This window comes from Penicillium hispanicum (assembly GCF_028827665.1).
Source record: "Penicillium hispanicum strain IBT 35686 chromosome Unknown utg000008l_segment0_segment0, whole genome shotgun sequence".
Taxonomy (NCBI): Eukaryota; Fungi; Ascomycota; class Eurotiomycetes; order Eurotiales; family Aspergillaceae; genus Penicillium; species Penicillium hispanicum.
This window is the reverse complement of record NW_026623200.1, coordinates 905,536-925,012: the sequence shown is the minus strand read 5'-3', so window position 1 is coordinate 925,012 and position 19,477 is coordinate 905,536. Positions and strand designations below refer to the sequence as shown.

Sequence of the window (19,477 nt, the reverse complement as noted above, 5' to 3'; positions counted from 1 at the left end):
GAGTCCTCCTTGAGAGGCCAAGGTTTACCAGTTCAAACGCAATGGGAAATGCCCGAGTGATCATCAATAGTCCATTGGCATTTACTTGACGAGCAAGTTTAAGATGAATGCGACCAGTCCAGATAGCATGATGAACGCGGTCAGCAAGGCCAAGAGGTTTAGCAGCAGATAGGATAGGCCCAGTGCGAGACGAGAAAGGAATGAGGAACGACGAGAAAGAGAAAAACCAGTGAGTACCTTTAGATACAAAGAGCGAAACTAATATCTGCCGCACATAAAGAGAAGAAAGAAAAGAAGAAAGATGGAAAAAGAACCCCCTATCGTATCGCATCAAAGACACCCCAGCAAACTCCGGAACAGAATGAAGCCAGCTCACCAGAAACTGCACCATCCGATCCAGTGTTGGCAGATGTTTTCCACATTGGTGGCCTGGGCAAGAAGCTTGTCGACTTGATCGCTGATATTGAGCTCCTCGCTTGGCTTGAAGTCGCGTCCGGTAAGCTTCTCCTTGACTCGGGCAAGGACCTGGAGAGCGCGGGCGTTCTGGAGCTCGCGAGCTTCGGCAGGAACGCCTTCCTGGGTATCGAGAATGCCACCCTCCAGAATCGAAGGGCGGCGGTGACGAGAGTAGGTACCTGACTGAAGGCCCTGATCGGAATTCATGGTTTCGACGAGTGATTGGCGGCGCTCGCCTGTAAACGATGTTCGTTCGGGAGATTCGTGGGCGCCAAGACGCCAGTTGATCAGAGGATCGTGAATGAACTAAAGAAACTCAATGTTAGAAATACTCGCGCTTTTGTGGGTAACAGAAGATAAAGGATTCGGGTTCTTACAGCTTCCAGGACCGCCATCAGGGAGTCCTTATTCTCTCTCAAAACCCGCATGACTGCCTCACATGTGATACGGTAGCTTCCCTCGATGTTGCTCACTTCCATGGCGAATGTCAACATACGAGTCAAGCGGAACGGAACACGCTCGGGGTACTTTTCGCGGTGCATGGCAACCTCAAAACAGTCACCAAAATCGATATGAACGACCCGACCGGTGACACGGTCCAGCAACAAGTTCGAAGGGTGTCGGTCACCCAAACCAAGGATGTAGCCCACCATTGACATCACTCCCAGGGATCGTGTGTAGTTTGTGCGCCGCTCGAGCCAAGATTCGGAGCTCTTACTCTTGAGCCACAGCACCCGATACAAGTCCTTGCCGGTGGTATTGTCCATGGCATATCCGAATACCTCGACCTTTTGCATGAGGGTGAGGCTGTCATAGTCAGGTGCCATCTGGAGCATAATCCGGTGTTCAATGTTCAGTAGGATACGGCGGCTTTCTCGATATTCTTTGATGAGCGCGTGCAATGTGTCGCTGTTTGACACCCATCCCAAAAGACCGGAACTCTGCGACAGCGGGATGGCAGGGAAACGTTGAACAGAGAGATGACGCTTGAAGCTCTCGCCATCATTATCAAGAAGAGTATTGACCAGTCCAAAGAGCTGCATGACTCTTTCATCTTGTCGAATATCTTCGTGGCCCTTGAGATTGTACATGTAAGAACTTCCGTTGCTGCCCTTGAGTGTCATCCGTCGTGGCCGCTTCTTGGTTTGTAGGACATGCAAGATCGGATCAAAGCTGACAATGCGAATGACTGGTCGGCCACTCTGGTACGTTCCCGGCACAGCGAGGTCCAAGTCTGAGCAGTCTTTCAGCCGAGGAGAGACGTATTTGAGATCGAGAATCGACAATTGCGGGAGTTGTCGGCTGATCTTACGGAACACGGTGTAGTAAAGATCCCAAGCTTGATTCAAATCCCCGATTTCCTCAGTTTGGCGGTAAAGCATGCAATAGTGCTTGGCCTCTGCAAGGTCGCGACCAAACGCCTGGGCGAAAGAAACTTCGCGAAGTGTCTCGGCTCCCTTGTCAAGCATATCGTGGAGTGGTGCAAGAGTTGCGAACATTCCCTCGACATTATGATCACCGAAGTAGAGACGGGAGGCTTCCTCCAGACCTTCGTGCCAGAGCTCGTGCCACAGCACTGCAACTCTGATCAATTCGTGGCTCACAAGGTCCGCCTGTTCAACAAGCTTAGCACTGTGTTGTCGCATGCTTTCCATGATGTTGCTAGCGGACTGAGAGCGTCGAGTCACGTTAGACTTCATAGCCACCGTCAATGGGTACACCAGAGCCTGGGGGTGCGTTTTGCCGACCTCGGCAAGCAGCCTATGGACGGAACCACGGACCCGAATATTTGGCTGGTTGATTCGTGCAATGAGTTGGGGAGTGACGGCAAGCCAAGTATCAATGTTGACAGTGGTGAACCCCTCGGTGACAACGGTATTTACTTCGTGGTCACCGCCATGGGTGAACCACAGGGTCAGTAATCTCAAGGTATCTTGCAATGAGGATGTTGAGGACAACGCGATTGAGCGCAGGAAACCACGAATAGCCGGAATAACATGCTCGGTCACGATGTGCGCAGGAACAGGAGCGGGCTTGCTGTCACGGTTTACTTGGTTGGAAATCGTGGTGACCACCTCGAAATTTGCCAGTGCCCAGGCATGCCATGCCTTGTAGGAGTCGCGGTTGTATTGAGTGGCGGCGGAATATGCGCTGAGGATCTCGCGCACATAATCTGGTCTCCAATCACCTCGCTGGAGCGTCGTCTGCCATTCACCCTGTCTGAGATAACTCTTCGAAAGAAGCTTTCTGAACTTTCGAACGTCTCCGATTCGTTCACGCAGACTGATAGCATCTGGATGGTTTGAGTCCGCCATTCCGTTAACGCCATTCATGCCATGATGCTCAGAGTGGTTAACAATGAGTGTGTTGAATTTGGAGAGATCATCGCTGAGACCAGAGGTAAATTCCTTGAGCATGTCGAGAGATTCTTGCTGGTGTCCGTTCGCCCAGCTAAACTTCAATCGAGCATAAGTAACCTCAGGGGGTGCAATTGTGCGAGTCCCATTGGCGTCCGCGATCACAGTCTCGAGTGATGCGAGAGAACGTTCCGCAAGTCCCATCCGGTTAGACTTGCGGCAAAGGTTGGCAAACTTGATCGACATATCGAGGTTCTCGCGGGGAGGAGTCACGAGAGCGCGAACTTTTAGCATGCGCTGCCACACCTCCACATTCTGTTGGCATCCAAGCAGTCGCTGGTTCCAAGTCAAGCGCATGGCTTCCTGCTTCTCAGGGTCGCCAACATTCTGTTTGTAAGTAATGATTTCCTCGAGCTCTGCGAGCATCTGTACGCGGACGACAACGTTATAGGCACGATTGTAAGACTCTCCAAGAAGGGCGGACAATTCGGTGTCGAGGCCGTTGCGTGCCTTCTCGATGTACATGTTCGCCTCCTCGAACTGGTTGCGGTGGATAGAGAGAATAGCGCCGAAGAACGAACGATCAGGGGACTGCTCCTTCATGACGCCAAGGTAGGAGTCCATCAACTCCCATTGACCCCGACCCCAAGCGGCAGCGGCGGCAAGAGGAGCAATGGCCCGGCGATGCTCCAATGATGCCTGATTCCATTTTTCTTGGGCGAGATCCGAAAGGACCCTCCACTCTCCGAGGGCATGAAGACAACGCATCTTACCCATGGTGATACCGAATGAATCTGGGTCGGTCTTCTCACGCCGCTTGTAGGCAGCAAGAGCTTCATCCCATCGCTGAAGTTTCTCAAACCATGTCTCCTTCAGTTCGACGTCGCGGTATGCTTGCGCCTTGCGAAGAATACCGATGGCGGCGTCTGATTGTTGAAGCTGGTTGTTGATCGTAATCAAGGCTTCAACAGCGCCAGAATTCTGATCTTGCTCGAATTCCAGTTCCTTGTAGTGGAGAGCTTTGGCAAAGGCATGGCATTTGGCTGCGTACTTTCCCAGAGTGCGGATGTCAATGGGAAGAGCCTTGTCATCGTGCTCCATGAACTCGGCCAGATTGAGAAGGATTTGAAGAATCTCAGGAGAGATGTTGGGGGATGTGAGCGCCTTTTCGATCGAACGAACCAGCTCTTCCTGGTATTGGTCATACAGCTCGGTCCAGCAGGAAACGAAGGCAGCGTTGAAAAGATCCCTTGCGAGTGGTTGATAAATTCCAGCTAAGCTGGCGCACGCACGCAAAGCAGGAGATGGCGATTCTTTCAGAAGCTCAACGCTAAAGCGACGAATCCACTCCTGCCAGTCCTCACGAGTAGACTTTTGTGAAGCATCCCATGCATTCTTGAGATGTTGCTGATTCACAACCATCTTCTGGCCGATTTCTGCGAAATTCGTATCATCAGCTGGGAATGCGTAGTTTTCCTCGGGGTTCAAATCCTGCGGAAGTGGATCTCCCTTCTGAAGTTTGCCCACCAGAATCTGGTAATTCGTGTGTTGGATTGAATTCTGCTTGAGAACCTTGTTCAGAAGATGGATGTAGTGGGTAAAGTCTTGTCCAAGCTGGAAAATGAGAGCGCAGGTGCAGTCTAGAGCAGCTTGACGCAGTACACGATCATTGCTAGCAACCACCCGTGACAACGAATGAACCATAAGCGATGCAAAATCAGAGACATTTACTTGTCGCGACAACTTGGTCAGACTGTCGATGGCAGACTTTCGAATACCCTGAGGGTTTTGTGGCCGATCGAAGAGTCGAACAACAGAAGGTATGATAAGGTGCATATACTCCTCACCACTCGATCCGAAGATCAAGAAAGCATGAAGTATCTTCTCCGAGGGCTGACGACGGGGTGTTAAGTCCTGCTCGAGCGTGTCCAGCATCAACGGAACCAGGCGGGCAAGGTACTTTCTGAATTCCCCCTCAAGAGACCTGGCAATGGCTTCAATTAGAGACAATATAGTACCCTGTATTTGGTATGATGCATCCCAAAACTCGCGAATAACGTCAATGATTTCGGGAAGGAATGCCCGAATGTGCTGTCGAACAATATTGACCAAGATTGCCATCTGGTTAAAGTATGATTCGAGACGACTTGCAGGGGAGCTCTTGATCACGGCGATGAAAGCGGGAATGATCTGTCCCAGGAATGGAACGCACTTCAAGCCCAGGGTTTTGAAAATGGTGACGATTGCATCAATAACAGCCGAGTGGTATTGTGCCAGAGAATTTTCTCGTAGGATATTCTGAAGCAGGGTATGGATAACCACTGTGGGGTAATACTCCTCATTTGAAGGAGTTAGGCCCTGCATAATCAATGCAACATCCGAGATGCTCTGGATTTCATTGATATGATGAACGTCAGGCTCGACATCACTAATTTGCTGGTACTTGTAGGGATCCAAAGCACCGAGAACACCGATAAGCTTAATGGTCTCCTTCCTCAGAGATCCGGTCTGCTCGGTTTTGGTGATGTTGATCAAGACATCAAGAAGATGGGGATATTCGAGATAGGGCTCAATGACATAGCCCGAATTGCTAGCCAACTGTCCCATGGTCCGCAGTGCCGCTTCGCGCTTGGTATGGGAAGAAAGGTCTTGTAGGGAGTCCAGAATGATGGGCATAATCTGTGGGAGATAATTCCTCATCTCGCTTCCGCCAACATTGGCAAGCTCGCCGACGGCTTTCAACGTGACAGCAGCAACGCCGGGATTGCCATCTGTAGCTTTGGGCAAAAGTGCCGTCACCATGGGATCCACATATGACCTAATCAACTTTGTCGCGTTTGAGACAAATAAGCTGATGAGCTGGGCTGTCTCTTCTTTTTGGCGGGCAGTGTTTGCAAAGCCCAGACCAGTTAGGAGATTGACCAACAGCTTTCGTAGCGGCGGGAAAACATAGGCTGGATTCACACTGGAAAGACGTCCGATTATGCAGATCGCGGCTTCTTTGACCTCAAAAACCTCATCATTGACAGCCAGGAACAAGCATCGAATGTTCTCCGGGCGCGCGAGGTGCCGGTCGAATTTACGATCCAGGGACCACAAGACCGTACGGCGAATTTCTGGGTCCGGGTCCCCAATCCCAACCGTCAAAAGCTTGTCGATCACCTCGCTGACAACTTGGATGGAATGACCACTGGTCTGGTTGATGATCGGGTCATGGACGAACAACTGGCAGCACGTGAGAGCCGATGCTTTACGGATCTCAGGGTTGTCGTTCTCAACATATTTGATTGCAACATCTCGTACGAATTCGTTCAAGATGTGACCAGAAAAGTCGAAGCTGCCCAAGGTGTGGAGGGCTAGTGCAATCTCAACATCGGGATGACTGTCTTGCTGCGCAAAGTCCTTTGCGAACGACGGCATAGGAGGCAGACGGTTCTCGGGGCATCCAAGTGGGCGAAAGGGTGTTCCACAGAGGATTATGCTCAGCATGTCGAGAAGCTTTTCCTGAATTGTGGGTTTGATGGGAGGAATGTAGTGAGCCATGTCAACCAAGGCTTGGGTAAGGGATTTGCTAAGGCCACAGGCAAAAATCGGGTCCAGCAACGCCTCCATGTATTTGCTGAGGGTTTGACCAACAGCCAACGAAAGCATGCTTATGCACTCGAACATCGGCGCTTCGTTGATGCCCGTGCGGTTTCGTCTGAGGCAAGTTAGCTGATACTGTGGAAACTTCCAAATCATGCGATGGAAACCTACGCTTTCATGGCCAGTCCCTCTCGGATGTAGATAATGATTCCATCAAGATACTGAGCAATAGCCGGTCCCACGGCGTTGGCGATCTTCCCAATCGCGATAAAGGCAGAATTGCGTTCCTTATCCCTCTTGAGTTGAGCTTGGAGATAGATCATGAAGCGATGCAAGTAGATTTCGATGAAGTCGGTAGGGGCGTATGAGGCAAGAATGGGGATTGTGAGGACGACTTGTGTGCGAATCTTGGGGTCTCGGTGGTCCTTGAGGCGGAGGACAATCTCACAGGCATTTCGATAGTGCTCTTTCATGAACATCGTGCCCTTCAGGATCAACTCCTTAAGAACTAGAAGCGACCCATGGATCCAATCCACGTTGTGCGACTTCAGACCCAGCAAAGCCTCATCGTAAATCCTCGCGAACCACGACTGGCGGACTTGGGCGTCTCGAGCCACGATGATTTCAAAGCACTCCCCAACAGCTTCTGCGGCCGTCTCTCGGATGAGCACTTTCGTATCTCGTAGCGCAACCCAAACGAGTTCGAATATTTGCGGCACAAAGCCGTACAGAAGCGTTGGTGAACCTTTGGCCAACTCTCGAATCACCAGCACCGCGGCAAAACGGCGACTTTCCTGACGTTCCGACTGCAACCATTCGAGCGCAGACTGGATCTCACTTTCCACCAGCTCTGCCGTCAGAGCCCCGCCGGGCTTCGCTAGTCGGCCCAGCGATCGGGCCGCATACACCAGCACCACATTCTCATTGCTTCGAAGGGCACTTCGCAGATAGCTTGCAAACCGCGTCGTCTTCTGGGCAGCATCGACACCGTCAAAATCAATGAGCCGATCGAGTGCGAGTAGGCCGCCGATTCGTTCATTTGCGTCACTGCCGGTTACCACCAGCTGGGCGATCCGCTGGCTGACAGCGTTGTAGAATTCCACGAACTTCTCTGAGGGCCAGTCTGGGCGCAGAAGAGACGAGTCAGTTACTTCAAGACACACTCTGGACACAGGGACTTGGTCATACCTCGCGAGACCGATAGGACATTGTCATAGAGCTCGTAGGCAGCTCGGACGCGGGTCTCCTCATTCTTCGATTTCAGCTCCGCAAACAGTCTCTGGGTCACGTCGTTAATGGGGCCTGCTTGCGCCATGTTTGCGAGCTGCACCCGAAGCTGGACATTGGAAGCCAACCTCTAGGGAAAAGCAGAGACGCAGAGCGCATGAGAGGTAAGGTGGATGGGAGAGGGTCATGTGTGAGAGGCTCAGGTCAAGGCCGCAGGCGCACGGACCACCTGTCGGGTTCCTTCATTCACTCTCATCGCCAAACTGGTCGCTACTCTGTCTTGTACTTCTCCCCATCAATCACAATCTTGTCATGAATCTTAAGGGGTCCTTCACTTCTTGGATACTTTGGATGATACTTTCATCGCCCCTATTGCTCGTCATCGGATGTATGACTCTCCACGTAGTCATGCCGATTGAAAACTATCCACTCAGGTCGCGCCCGCCTGAAATCATCTTGAACTCTCAAGCGAAATGGTGCGGCCAGCTACTTGACGATGGTGTTTATAGTACTTTACTTCAAGAGTGAACGTCTACGCTGATGCTTTCCGTCCAAGCCCGGCATGAGCCCCCTGCGGCCCGTTGGAATAAAGCTCCATACACTGGTATACAATTTTCGACAAGTCTGGAACATTCACAGAAGCAAGGAGATCAGTCACAAGGACCCCAAGCTGAGGCGGGGACGTCCTGGTTTCCAGTGTGTGTTGTCCATTCCACTCAATAGGTACAGTAGGCGTCCGCTATCACCTTCTGCCTAGCTGGACGGATGAATTTATTGATCATATCTAGGTAGTTATCAGCCTCGTGGGGTCGAGCGCTGCAAGCCCTGCGGGTGTGAATCACCTATCTGCATGCGCAATAACCAACGGGCTGTGACCTTTAGAATCGCCTAGACTGGTTGAGTGGTTGTTATCGTAAACCCAAGTGCCTTCAGCGATAACGCTTCGTAAGGTTGGAAATACGGATGACCGAAAGCCCTTGAGGAATCGGTAGGAAAGGTAGCACAAAGACAATGCTGGAGTTACAGGCATTTACAGACAGACTAATGAATTTCCCACTTCAAGTCTATCGTATGTTTATTTGTAATCGACTGTGGACTCGCGATCTGCCTGATGGTGGTGGGCCATGGTGGGGATCGATGACGGGATGGAGGGGCATTGAGGACCATAAAGGCCAGGGGGGTCCCGGACTCTGGAATGCATCTCTCTATCCCCAGCCAAATCAAGCTTTGTGTTAAATCTACCTCATCGAAACAATCATCATGGTCAAGGTTCTTCTGACTGGTAGGCAGTTCCAATGCTATCCTCACTCCTTGTCGCTCGTGTTAACCGATCACGACAGGCGGCAGCGGCTTTATCGCTGCTCACATTGTTGATATTCTCTTGGAGCATGGGTGCGAACGAATGAAGTAAAATGCCACCTCCACTCAACTGCTAATCCGACTATTTTATTAGCTTTGATACGGTCGTGACCGTACGATCCGACGACAAGGGCAAGCGAATCCTTGATGCCCACCCTAACACCCCTGAGGGAAAGCTGTCCTACGTGATCGTCAAGGATGTCGCCCAGGATGGGGCATTTGACCAGGTAACTTGGACCGTGGATCTTGTCACGGGTGGCATAAGCTAATGCGCATTGATACAGGCTGTCCAATCAAACCCAGGCTTTGATTATGTCCTCCATACCGCTTCGCCTTTCCACTTCAATGTTGAAGATCCCGTGAAGGACTTCCTGGATCCCGCAATCAAGGGAACCACTGGAATTCTGAAGGCTATTAAAGCCCACGCGCCAACGGTGAAGCGTGTTGTCATCACCTCCTCATTTGCTGCTATTGTCAACTCCAAGCAGCACCCGAAGGTCTACAGTGAGAAGGAATGGAACCCGGTGACCTGGGAGGAGGCCATGGACCATTCCAATGTCTACCGAGCTAGCAAGGTAAGTTAAATCAGAGATGAATGGCCCGATGAGAGGAATTGAAGCTGACGGGTGCTCTTTGACTAGACCTTTGCCGAGAAGGCGGCCTGGGACTTTGTCGCGAAGGAGAAGCCCAGCTTTGATATCGCAACTATAAACCCTCCCCTTGTCTTTGGACCAATAGTCAATTACCTGAATTCGCTTGAGGCTGTCAATACCTCGAACCAGCGATTCAGGAACCTCATTCAGGGTCAGATGAAGGAGAAGCTTGCCCCGACAGGTACTTTCCTCTGGGTTGATGTTCGCGACGTTGCACTAGCCCATGTCAGGGCGATTGAGGTTCCCGAAGCAGGTGGTCAAAGGTTCTTTGTTACTGCTGGCTACTTTTCGAACAAAGAAATAGTGGATATCATCTACGAAACGCGTCCTGAGCTGGAGTCCAAGCTGCCTCCCAAGGATGCCCCAAGTGACTTCCCGGAGAACATATATGGAATTGACAATAAAAAGTCAGTGGACGTGCTGGGATTGAAGTACCGGTCATTCAAGCAAACAGTCTCGGATGCGGTCAGCTCTTTGCTGGCGGTTGGTGCCTGAGATTATTGCCAGTGACCTTTTGAATTTTTTGAATCATCTCGGTCAATACCTTATATATTGCAGTGGAAGTACAACAAAGGAAATGAAATTAGTTCTGGTAGATCTACTTGATTATCTGATGATGATTCCTTGTCTTCTTCTTAAGAGGGTTGTCCACATACTGTACTATGTAAGCCCCGAGGTCTGTAACCGGCTCGAAGAGTAGTGGGATGCATGGAATGGTGAGGGAATGGATATGTCGGCAGACGTCCCTGCTGTGGCTCACACAATGAGTCGCCTATTCAGTAGGTAGTCGAAGATGATGCCCATCCTGCTGCATGGATAGCAGGGCTTTCTTATCCACACAACTATCCATTGATGTATAGTCGAACTGATCACATTATCAAATACCTGAGTACATTTCTTGACCCCTCGGGTGATTCATATTTTGATTGTAGAAATTCTGTGTGCGATATACCCATTATCTTCTCCCAATTCAAATGCCTGCAAGTCTTGGTTGTTGCCAGCTCTAGAGACATGCAGCTGTTCTGTTGCTACTGCGGCTTGGGCCGTTGCGGTCGGCCGTAATATCGTGGCCCGAGTCCCCCGTCAACTTTTCTCAACCAGACCCGTCCAGCTCCATCACATCGTGCATTGAGCAAGATGGCGAGCGCAAGGCTGTCGCCAACGGCGAACCTTCTGCGGAAGTCACGCTTGTTTGCACTTCCTCAGGCCTTACAGCCTCCGCAAGAGCCGCCATCATCCCGAACTGTCAACGAATCCTCAACCGCGACACTCCCTCACCCTATCCGAGCCTCGATCGTCACGCCGCCGTCGTCCCTAGCAAGGGGCGATTGGGGTCTGAAGAGAGCTCTTCCGGCAAAATCGACATCGGAGAAGTCGTCAAGACCGGTTGTCAGGATTCAGGCTCTGGATACCTACGAACATGTCACAGACTTTGAATCCGCCGCCGACCACACCATGACCCTGGAGAAGTTCCAAGAGCTCCACATGCCCATGTCGCTTCCCTCGAAGGTCAATTACGCGACAAGCATTGTTCCACGACACCAGAGTCCTTTTGAGACTCATCTCGATAACACGGACACCAGTCAGAACTTGGGAGAACCTGGCACCAAACAATACAGACACTCTGGGCCTTGGCTCGCCGGTCAGAGCCAGGCTGAATTTGATATCTATCTCAAGCAAGTGCGTCTTCAGAAGCCCGAACTGCTTCAGAAGTTGCGTGAGCGGCTCGTTGCGAAGCGTTACTCGGAGGCGCGGAAACAAGCACAGGACAATGGTGAAGATTTGGCAGGTCTCGAACCCCCGACCGTTTCCGACGAGGAGTTCCAGACATATATCAAATCGCTACGAGAGGATCCGTTTGCTCTTGGGCCCGCTGTCTTTGACGTACTGGATCTTCCTTCGCCTCCTGCTGTCCCTAGTGAGCGAATCGGGCGAAAGTACTTCCAGTCCCCGGGGACCAAGCTGTCTGCGGCCGAATATGCCGTGTCCGGACCCCCGAAAACACATCCCTCCGCTGGTCTTTCATACACCAGATCGCACGCTTTGACGTACAACCATCCTCAATATGGCCCCCAGGCCTACCAGCGTCCCGTTGAGGCCCGTATCTTGCGTCCTAAGGGCAGATTCAAGGGACGCGTGTCGAAAGCCATCGCAGGTATTGGTGGTATTGCTGTGGAGGATCTGAATGCCATGACCTTTGTTGACCAGGGTATGCCACCTGGCTTAACCTACTTTGATGCCACTATTCCCGGCGGCGCCAAGTATCACGTCACGCCGATCCGGGCCTCTGTCGATTCGGAAGGCAGAATTGGCCTGTCATCCTACCGTGCCGGTGCTACTTCCAAGGCCCCGTACGGTATCGACGACTACAAGAAACCGAGCAGTGTTGCGAGCATCACCGAAGCGGCCCGCCGTGACGTGCGCATAGTTCCCCGCTTAGATCGAATGCGCTTCAACGCCCCGTCAGTTGACTCGCCCGGTCACGTCCGGAGGGGGCGGGAGGAGGTGACTCGCAATCTGATAGACGAGTTGAATCGCTCCCAACAATCCTGAGAATATCAAATGCCAGGATACGATTGGCGGGCGAGGTCTACCAAAACTTGTACTGTACGATTAGAATTAGTGCTTTGTGTAAAGCTACTTACTTTCATTCCCCTTCTGAACTTGTGATATAAACCCAATGCATCAATGCTATACCGCAATATGACCTGCGATGTTTTTGCGCTGAGGATCAAGTAATTTTCGATGCTATTTGCGTTGTTCTATTATTTTGAATTACCAACATTATTAATTGTGCCTGAGGCTTCAACGACTCATGTTACATAATTACGCACGTGATCAAGGGATTGACCTTTAGGGCTGGGGTAGGGCAAGGACCCGCACAGGACTAAGCGAGAGCAAGCGCCAACCTCCATCCACCCCGATGATTATTCGGTCTCTCCTCTGAACATCCATCCAGCCAACAAACCGCCAAAATGGGTCGCGTCCGCACCAAGGTATGATGGAGAGCAGCATCATTGTTTCGGGCTCACATTCGCTAACTCATCTTTTCTTTCTTGGACAGACCGTCAAGCGCTCCGCCAAGGTTATCATCGAGCGCTACTACCCCAAGTTGACTCTCGACTTCGAGACCAACAAGCGCATCTGCGATGAGATCGCCATCATTGCCTCCAAGCGTCTTCGCAACAAGGTGCGATTCGTTTACAATCCGCCACATTCTCGAATGCCAAATACTGATACCATGCTCTGCACAGATCGCTGGCTACACGACCCACCTGATGAAGCGTATTCAGCGGGGCCCCGTCCGCGGCATCTCCTTCAAGCTCCAGGAGGAGGAGCGTGAGCGCAAGGACCAGTACGTCCCTGAGGTCTCTGCTCTGGATGTCTCCCAGACCGAGTCTGGCCAGCTCGACGTCGACACCGACACCAAGGACCTGCTCAAGTCTATGGGCGTAAGTTGACCATGTTTACCTTGATCCCATGAAGTTCGCCTATCTAACTTGGTTCTGCAGTTCGACAACCTCAAGGTCAACGTCGTCACCGTCACCCAGCAGCAGGTTGCTGAGCGCCCCCGCCGCTTCGGTCCCCGCTAAGTTCAAAGAGCAAAAGTTTTTGTCTTCGGCTCGGTCGACCCTTGGCGTTCTCCCGACATCACTTGTTCAGGCTGGCTTTGTTCCATGCTATCACGGTTTTAGCTTACACAATGGAGCCTATCCATGGATGAGGAATGAAAAAAGATGATTCCCTTTGACAAAGGTGTCGCCGATTCTCCCTGGCGGAGATGACGCTTGATTGCCAATACTTGTCCCTGTGCCTTTTTTTTTACGCCTGAGGGATTCGATATCCCTCAGGGTTGAACTCCGTAGGAGTGCTTGAGCCTCTCTTCGAGAATCCCGAGACCTTTTGACTGGGCTACGGCAGATTGGTGGCATCATGAAGCTTTGCGATCAAGTCACGATCATTGTAGATTGGCATGCTCCGTATTTTTCCATTTGCCTTTTGGGTATTGTCAAGTAGATTGTTCCAAACGCCTCGAACTATGCTATGGTCTTCGCCATGTCTTAGATCTGATCGAGCAGATCACCATCATGATCGGCTGGGTTCTTATCTCTCCGTTCCTGTGGAATATATCCTTCAATGGAGCCACCTGTGGCGTCCTCTGGTCGCATCTGTGGAGCGACTACAGATGATTCCGGTCCATGGTCATTTTCTTTGATTTGGACGTCAATACGCCCTTGCCGGAGACTTGCGCTGGTATCGCCGCGCTCCAGGGCAAGTTCCCGAGAGCGCTCAGTATCTTGGATCTTCAAATTCTTCATCTCGGTCGTCAAATCGGCCTCGCTGCTTTGGAGGGCTGATGTGGCTGGCGCAGAACTTTCGCCAGGGCGTCTCTGGCGCTTAGATCTGGCTTCTTCAAGGAGAAGGAGGTTCGTGGCTCGAGTATCGTCGGCCCGTCTCTCCCATACAGGCTCCTCGGCGAGTTGCACGCGGATAAACAGAGCCCGCTCTGCACACTTATCCGAGCACCATTTTTCAATCTTCTCCCTTGGCACAATATCCATGGTGCGTCCTCGACCACCTGGTCCACTTCCTTTGGCACCCCATTTGAATCGAAACGCCGAGCCCTTTGGGTTATCTTCCTTGCGGTGGTTGCGCGGGCAAAGACCGTAGCCGCATAGATCCTCATTGTTCCGCTCCATGATTAAATTATCGTAGTCGCTTGGTCGGAAAGGCACCAGTGCTGACTTGAATGTTTGCGCCTCCTCTGCAGAAGGCGCTGCAGGGTCGGCAGAGGGGGAGGCGGGGATGGCGAGGAGCTCAATAGTACGGTCCAAGATCATATCCTCTGCATCTTTCTGCGCTTGAATCTGGTGTGCATGCTGAAGAGCGATCCCAAGGTGACGAGGGGTCGCACCGGGTCGACCTTGCAGGTACTTGTCTTGGTCTTCCTGAGACGGTAGCGGATACGGTGCTGGTGGCTGTTCGGCGTTGACGGCGGCGAATGCAGAAGGAAGGGACGTTTTTAAGGCGGACTTTGAGGGGCTCTGCTGTGTAGCCATGCTGTGTATCTGGAGGAACGGCTCGAGCAGCTAAGTTGGTTTGTGATCCGAATGCTGCAGGAGAAGAGACCAGGCTCGATTTTTTTTGGGGTTCGTGGTGTCGGTCCCCAAGAGCGGGAGAGGCAAAACCACCCCGGGGTTTGCAGGCAGTGGTGTCGCCAATGAGAGGAGAGACACTTCACCCCCTCCAGTTTCTGACGTAGTGCTTGGGCAGAAGCCGAGAAGTTCTCTTTCTTTGGCGTTGCAATCCTAAGAGAAAAGGACAACCAATATAGGGGAGACCCCGACAAGCTGTGTTCTGTACACTGGCGAAAGAGAGGGAAATTGCAAATTTCGTCACCGTCGAGAGCTAGTTACAAGCGAAGTGGCCCGAGGTCCAGGAACCTACCTAGGTACTGAAGTATAGAGCTTCACCCCGTAGCGAAGCAAAGGCCCAAGGACAGATTGCAATGTGCCCATCGCACCCGCTCTCGCTGTTTTATATCACCTCGCCTGCCCCGGGTTGTGCTGCGCGTACCCTGGTTCTTGTTAGCCGCCGATCGTCAGTGGAGCCTCCCTCATCCCGCCAAGTGACGACCACCTCACCGTGGACTTCCTTCTCCCCCCTCTTTCATCTGTGTTTCTCGCAACGGCCGGATTCTTCCGTGAATCGATTCCCAATCTCCAGCTACGGTTAGGGTAATCGATCCTCCTGTGCACCGTCAGTTCTTCCACCCCTCCTTCCCACTTCCCCTCATCTCCTGCTCCTAGGCATCACCAATCCTCCAGCCCTCCAACGTTGTGTCATCCATGCTGACCGACTCCTTCTTCTATCCAGTTCACCATCCCATATACTGCTGCATGCTGCAAGTATTAGAGCTGGTGTTTTGTTCTGTACAGTCGCCGCCTGTTTGCCGTGACATACCTCTCCGTGTTTAGCGTCCTACCCCCCACCCCCCGATTGTCTTCTCCGAACCTGCGTTCCGTCTGGCCAGATGTCCAACACGCCTTTCACGGTTCGAGCGGTCTTCGAGTATGCTTCGGGCCACGATGACGACCTCAGCTTTCCAATCGGTCAGATCGTAACTGTCACTGCCGAGGAGGATGCTGAGTGGTACTATGGCGAATATACAGACAGCTCGGGGGGCAAACAAGAGGGAATCTTCCCAAAAAACTTCGTCGAGCGTTATGAGCCGCCTGCTCCTCCGCGGCCAGCACGCTCCGGTAGACCAAAGAAAGAACCCGAGCCGGCGCCCGTCGAATCCCCTGTGGCCGTGAGTGACAGTCAACCGGAGCCGCAGCAGGAACCAGAGCCTGAGGTTGCAGAGCAATCCGTCGCCACGCCCGACAACGATACAGTCAATCCGCAACCAACTGCACCTCAGACTCCGACATTGGAATCGAGTACACCTGCAGCCGAGGTTCCATCGTCGCCTCCACAGCCTGCCCAGGTCCCTGCTCCTGCTGGTCCTGCGGCGCCAGCCGCCCAAGCTCCAGCCAAGGCGCCATCTTCCAAGCCTCCGCCGCCGGCTGTGGCAGAGAAGCCCACAGGTTCATCATTCAAAGATCGCATTGCAGCCTTCAATAAATCCGCGGCGGCGCCAATCGCGCCTTTCAAACCCGGCGGCCCACAGCAGTCGACTTCCTTCATTAAGAAACAATTCGTCGCTCCCCCTCCGAGTAAAGATGCATTCGTTCCACAGCCAAGAGAACCTGCTCCCAAGGTCTACAAGAGAGAGGAAGACCCAGAAGTCAAAGAACAGCTCGCTCGTGAACCTCCGGTCTCGGAGACCCGGCCTCCCCCTGCTCTAGAAACCGAAGAAGGTGCGGAGGGTCCGTCTAAGCCCACTAGTCTCAAGGATAGGATTGCTCTTCTCCAGAAACAACAATTGGAGCAAGCCCAGCGCCATGCAGAGGCAGCTCAGAAAAAGGAAAAGCCCAAGCCACCGAAGAAGCCGGTCGAGGAGCCCACTGAAGATACGGAGCCCCAAGAGGAGCTGGAATCTTCGCCAGTTGAAACCCCCGCGGTTGCGAGAGACCCGAGCGTTGATACAGTGCGAGCGAAAGCACCCCCGGCTCAACCCACACCTTTTTCGCCGGCCGAAGAAATTGCTAGCGAATCAAATGATGCCGACTATTCGGCTGCCGCCGACTCCGAGGATGCAGGAGAGACGTCTACTAGCAAGGATGACGAGGAGGAGCGCCACCAGTCCACTCTTACAGTCGAGCAACCTGTGGAAGATGAGGCGGAGGCGGATCAAGAAGATGAGGATGAAGACGAAATGGACCCTGAAACCAGGCGCAGGATGGAACTTCGTGACCGCATGGCGAAGATGAGTGGTGGAATGGGCATGATGGGACTCTTCGGTCCCCCTGGTGGTTTGCCAGGCATGGCCCCTTCAGGAGCTCGCAAGCCCAAGACTCCGGGCGAGTCAGAGAAGAAACTTGCTGAGCCTGAACCGACTTCACCAAGCACTGCTCCCCCAGTTCCAATGGTCCCTCTTCCTGGAATGAACATCAGTACCAAGCCCACTCCTCCCACTAATGTGGAGAAGGAAGAGGAAGAACCTTTAGCAACCCCTATCACCGAACAACATCCTTCTCGGGAGGTCCCAGACGTCGAAGAGGTTGTCCATGAAGGTGCTCCGCCTCGTCGCTCTACTGAAAGACCGCCCCCTGTTCCCCCTGCACGTGGTGAGTTATTTGACCGAATTGATATATACATAAACGCGTCGACTGATTGAATCAGACCGTACAGCTCCCGCACCTCCCCCTCCTGAATCACGACCGGTTCCGCCTCCGCGTGGGTCAACTGAAGAGCCAACTTCACCCCCGCCAGTTCCAGGAGGTAGGTAATAGGCCGGATTTCATTCTATACTTTCGAAAATCTTATTGACATTCTTAATTAGGTCGACCCGCTCCCCCTCCTAGGCCTTCCAATGCAGACCAGGGCGACGAATCCGACGACGAACTCTCTGTGCACGCAAGGAATCTCTCTTTAAATACCTCCGATTCTGTGGCTATTCCGCCGGCAGTGCCTGTGCCTGACCACATTGATGCTCGTCGTTCCTCCACCTATGACTCCGCCTCTCCTGTGGTGCCGACCCCGATAGCCGACAAGAGATCAAGTCGACCCCCTCCCCCTGTCCCAGCAAACCCGCCGATGCCACCGGCCCAGAGCCGTGCTCCACCTCCTCCACCGCCGGGCCAGATACGCCGGCGCTCCACCGCTGACAGCCGTGGAAGCGCCATATCCGCTCCTCGACAGGCTGGAGAGGACGTTGAAGGGGAAGTTACTGAATACGATGGAGACTACGACACTGACATTGCGTCGGGAGCCAAGTTCAAGGATGCCCTGAGGTCTCACGAGCGTGACTCTAGCTTTGACGAAGGTACCATCACCGATGATCTTTCTATCCAGTCCCCGCGCAGCCCAGAAGGAACTCGGCAGCCTCCGCCCATTCCTCCTACTGCCCCAAGGGGCGTTCCACCGCCACCACCAAGTCAACCTCCTCGCAATGCTCGAGCCTCGATGGACACGCCTAGAGGGCCACCTCCACCCCCTCCCACCAAAGAACCATCGCGAGGCGGGGATGATGAATATGACCCCTTCAATTACGCTGCACCTCGACATGGCCTGCCCACTTCCCCGCCAGTAATTACTGGTCGCCCAGACGGGCCGCCTCCTCTGCCCCCGCATCAGCCAGCAACTGAAGACTCCGATGGGTTGTATGACGCGTCTCCGGTGCAGAGTCCAGCGGCTGAGAGCCACCCTCCCGTGCAGCGTGAGAAGCAGCCATCACTGGCGCCTCCTCCTCCCCCAACGCAAGCTCCTACCATGCCATCTCCATCGGCAAACCGAAGCCAGCGGGCTTCGATGGATATGTTGAGAAGCCAGCCCAATGTTCGGCGATCTATGGATGTGTCTCGTCCTTCTGTTGATCAGGGCTTTATCGCCACTGACGTTGATCTTGCAGAGACCACACTTTGGTGGACTCGGCCTAACACTCCACCCCCGGCCTTCCAGAATCGCAAGGATATTCTTTTCGAGGTTGAGGAAACTTCGTCCACCAAGCGGGGTGGAAAGACAACCATTTCGAAGGATGTCTACATCCTCTTCATTGACTATTCCCAAACTGTCGTCACAGTGCAGTTTGACGCCAAGAATCCTGCGGATGCCTCTTTGGAACAGCGTCATGAACCTTCCCCACTGCAGCCTCGTCAGGATCAGCTAGAGCAAGCCCACCTGCAAATCGGAGCTCGGATTTCAGACTCAGCCACTTCCATTCAAAATTCCACTGTCGCTGACGGCACTCCATACGGCCTGATTCAGCATCTGCTGAATCCTCTTGCCGATGCTCTGCTGCCTGTTGGGACTCGGGCTTATGGTGCTTTGGTTTACTCAAACCTGGCGAATGCATCTGTCTCCCAGAATGACGAGATCCGCGCTGGTGACATTGTGAGCTTCCGTAACGCTCGATTCCAAGGCCACCGTGGGACTATGCACCAAAAGTATAGTGCTGAGGTTGGCAAGCCCGATCACGTTGGTATCGTGGTCGACTGGGACGGCACGAAAAAGAAGATTCGAGCCTGGGAACAAGGACGTGAGAGCAAGAAGGTGAAGATGGAGAGTTTCAAGCTGAATGACCTGCGCAGTGGTGAGTGTAAGGTCTGGCGAGTGATGCCACGCAGTTGGGTAGGCTGGGAGTCCACCAAATAGAGGAGCCTCTTTGCCTCTCGTGAGATACGCGTGATGAAATGCCCCTTATTTAGATCTGGTGGGTCCTTGTATGAGTTACGC

General features: G+C 52.9%; 6 protein-coding genes across 6 annotated transcripts; 4 read left to right on the top strand and 2 right to left on the bottom strand.

Annotated features, from left to right (window-relative positions):
* Positions 1-372: 372 nt before the first annotated feature.
* On the bottom strand, positions 373-7,713 carry tor (putative TOR pathway phosphatidylinositol 3-kinase TorA; the record flags this gene model as incomplete). Its single annotated transcript, XM_056948353.1, has 4 exons — positions 373-762; positions 834-6,513; positions 6,570-7,521; positions 7,587-7,713. The coding sequence occupies 4 exons, from the start codon at positions 7,711-7,713 to the stop codon at positions 373-375; spliced, it is 7,149 nt and encodes a 2,382-aa protein (XP_056795578.1).
* Positions 7,714-8,885: 1,172 nt separating this feature from the next.
* On the top strand, positions 8,886-10,132 carry N7459_009184 (SDR family oxidoreductase; the record flags this gene model as incomplete). The annotated part of the gene is made up of 5 exons (XM_056948352.1): positions 8,886-8,907; positions 8,966-9,017; positions 9,079-9,211; positions 9,269-9,559; positions 9,626-10,132. 5 exons carry the CDS (start codon positions 8,886-8,888, stop codon positions 10,130-10,132), a joined length of 1,005 nt encoding a protein of 334 aa, XP_056795577.1.
* Positions 10,133-10,774: 642 nt separating this feature from the next.
* On the top strand, positions 10,775-12,190 carry N7459_009183 (mitochondrial 37S ribosomal protein bS1m; the record flags this gene model as incomplete). The annotated part of the gene is made up of 1 exon (XM_056948351.1): positions 10,775-12,190. The coding sequence occupies one exon, from the start codon at positions 10,775-10,777 to the stop codon at positions 12,188-12,190; it is 1,416 nt and encodes a 471-aa protein (XP_056795576.1).
* A 422-nt stretch (positions 12,191-12,612) lies between these two features.
* N7459_009182 (40S ribosomal protein eS17) lies at positions 12,613-13,230 on the top strand (the record flags this gene model as incomplete). Its single annotated transcript, XM_056948350.1, has 4 exons — positions 12,613-12,633; positions 12,702-12,827; positions 12,892-13,089; positions 13,150-13,230. The coding sequence occupies 4 exons, from the start codon at positions 12,613-12,615 to the stop codon at positions 13,228-13,230; spliced, it is 426 nt and encodes a 141-aa protein (XP_056795575.1).
* Positions 13,231-13,698: 468 nt separating this feature from the next.
* Positions 13,699-14,697, bottom strand: N7459_009181 (Rtr1/RPAP2 family protein phosphatase; the record flags this gene model as incomplete). Its single annotated transcript, XM_056948349.1, has 1 exon — positions 13,699-14,697. The coding sequence occupies one exon, from the start codon at positions 14,695-14,697 to the stop codon at positions 13,699-13,701; it is 999 nt and encodes a 332-aa protein (XP_056795574.1).
* A 974-nt stretch (positions 14,698-15,671) lies between these two features.
* N7459_009180 (SH3 domain protein) lies at positions 15,672-19,396 on the top strand (the record flags this gene model as incomplete). Its single annotated transcript, XM_056948348.1, has 3 exons — positions 15,672-17,370; positions 17,435-17,524; positions 17,586-19,396. The coding sequence occupies 3 exons, from the start codon at positions 15,672-15,674 to the stop codon at positions 19,394-19,396; spliced, it is 3,600 nt and encodes a 1,199-aa protein (XP_056795573.1).
* Positions 19,397-19,477: the final 81 nt, after the last annotated feature.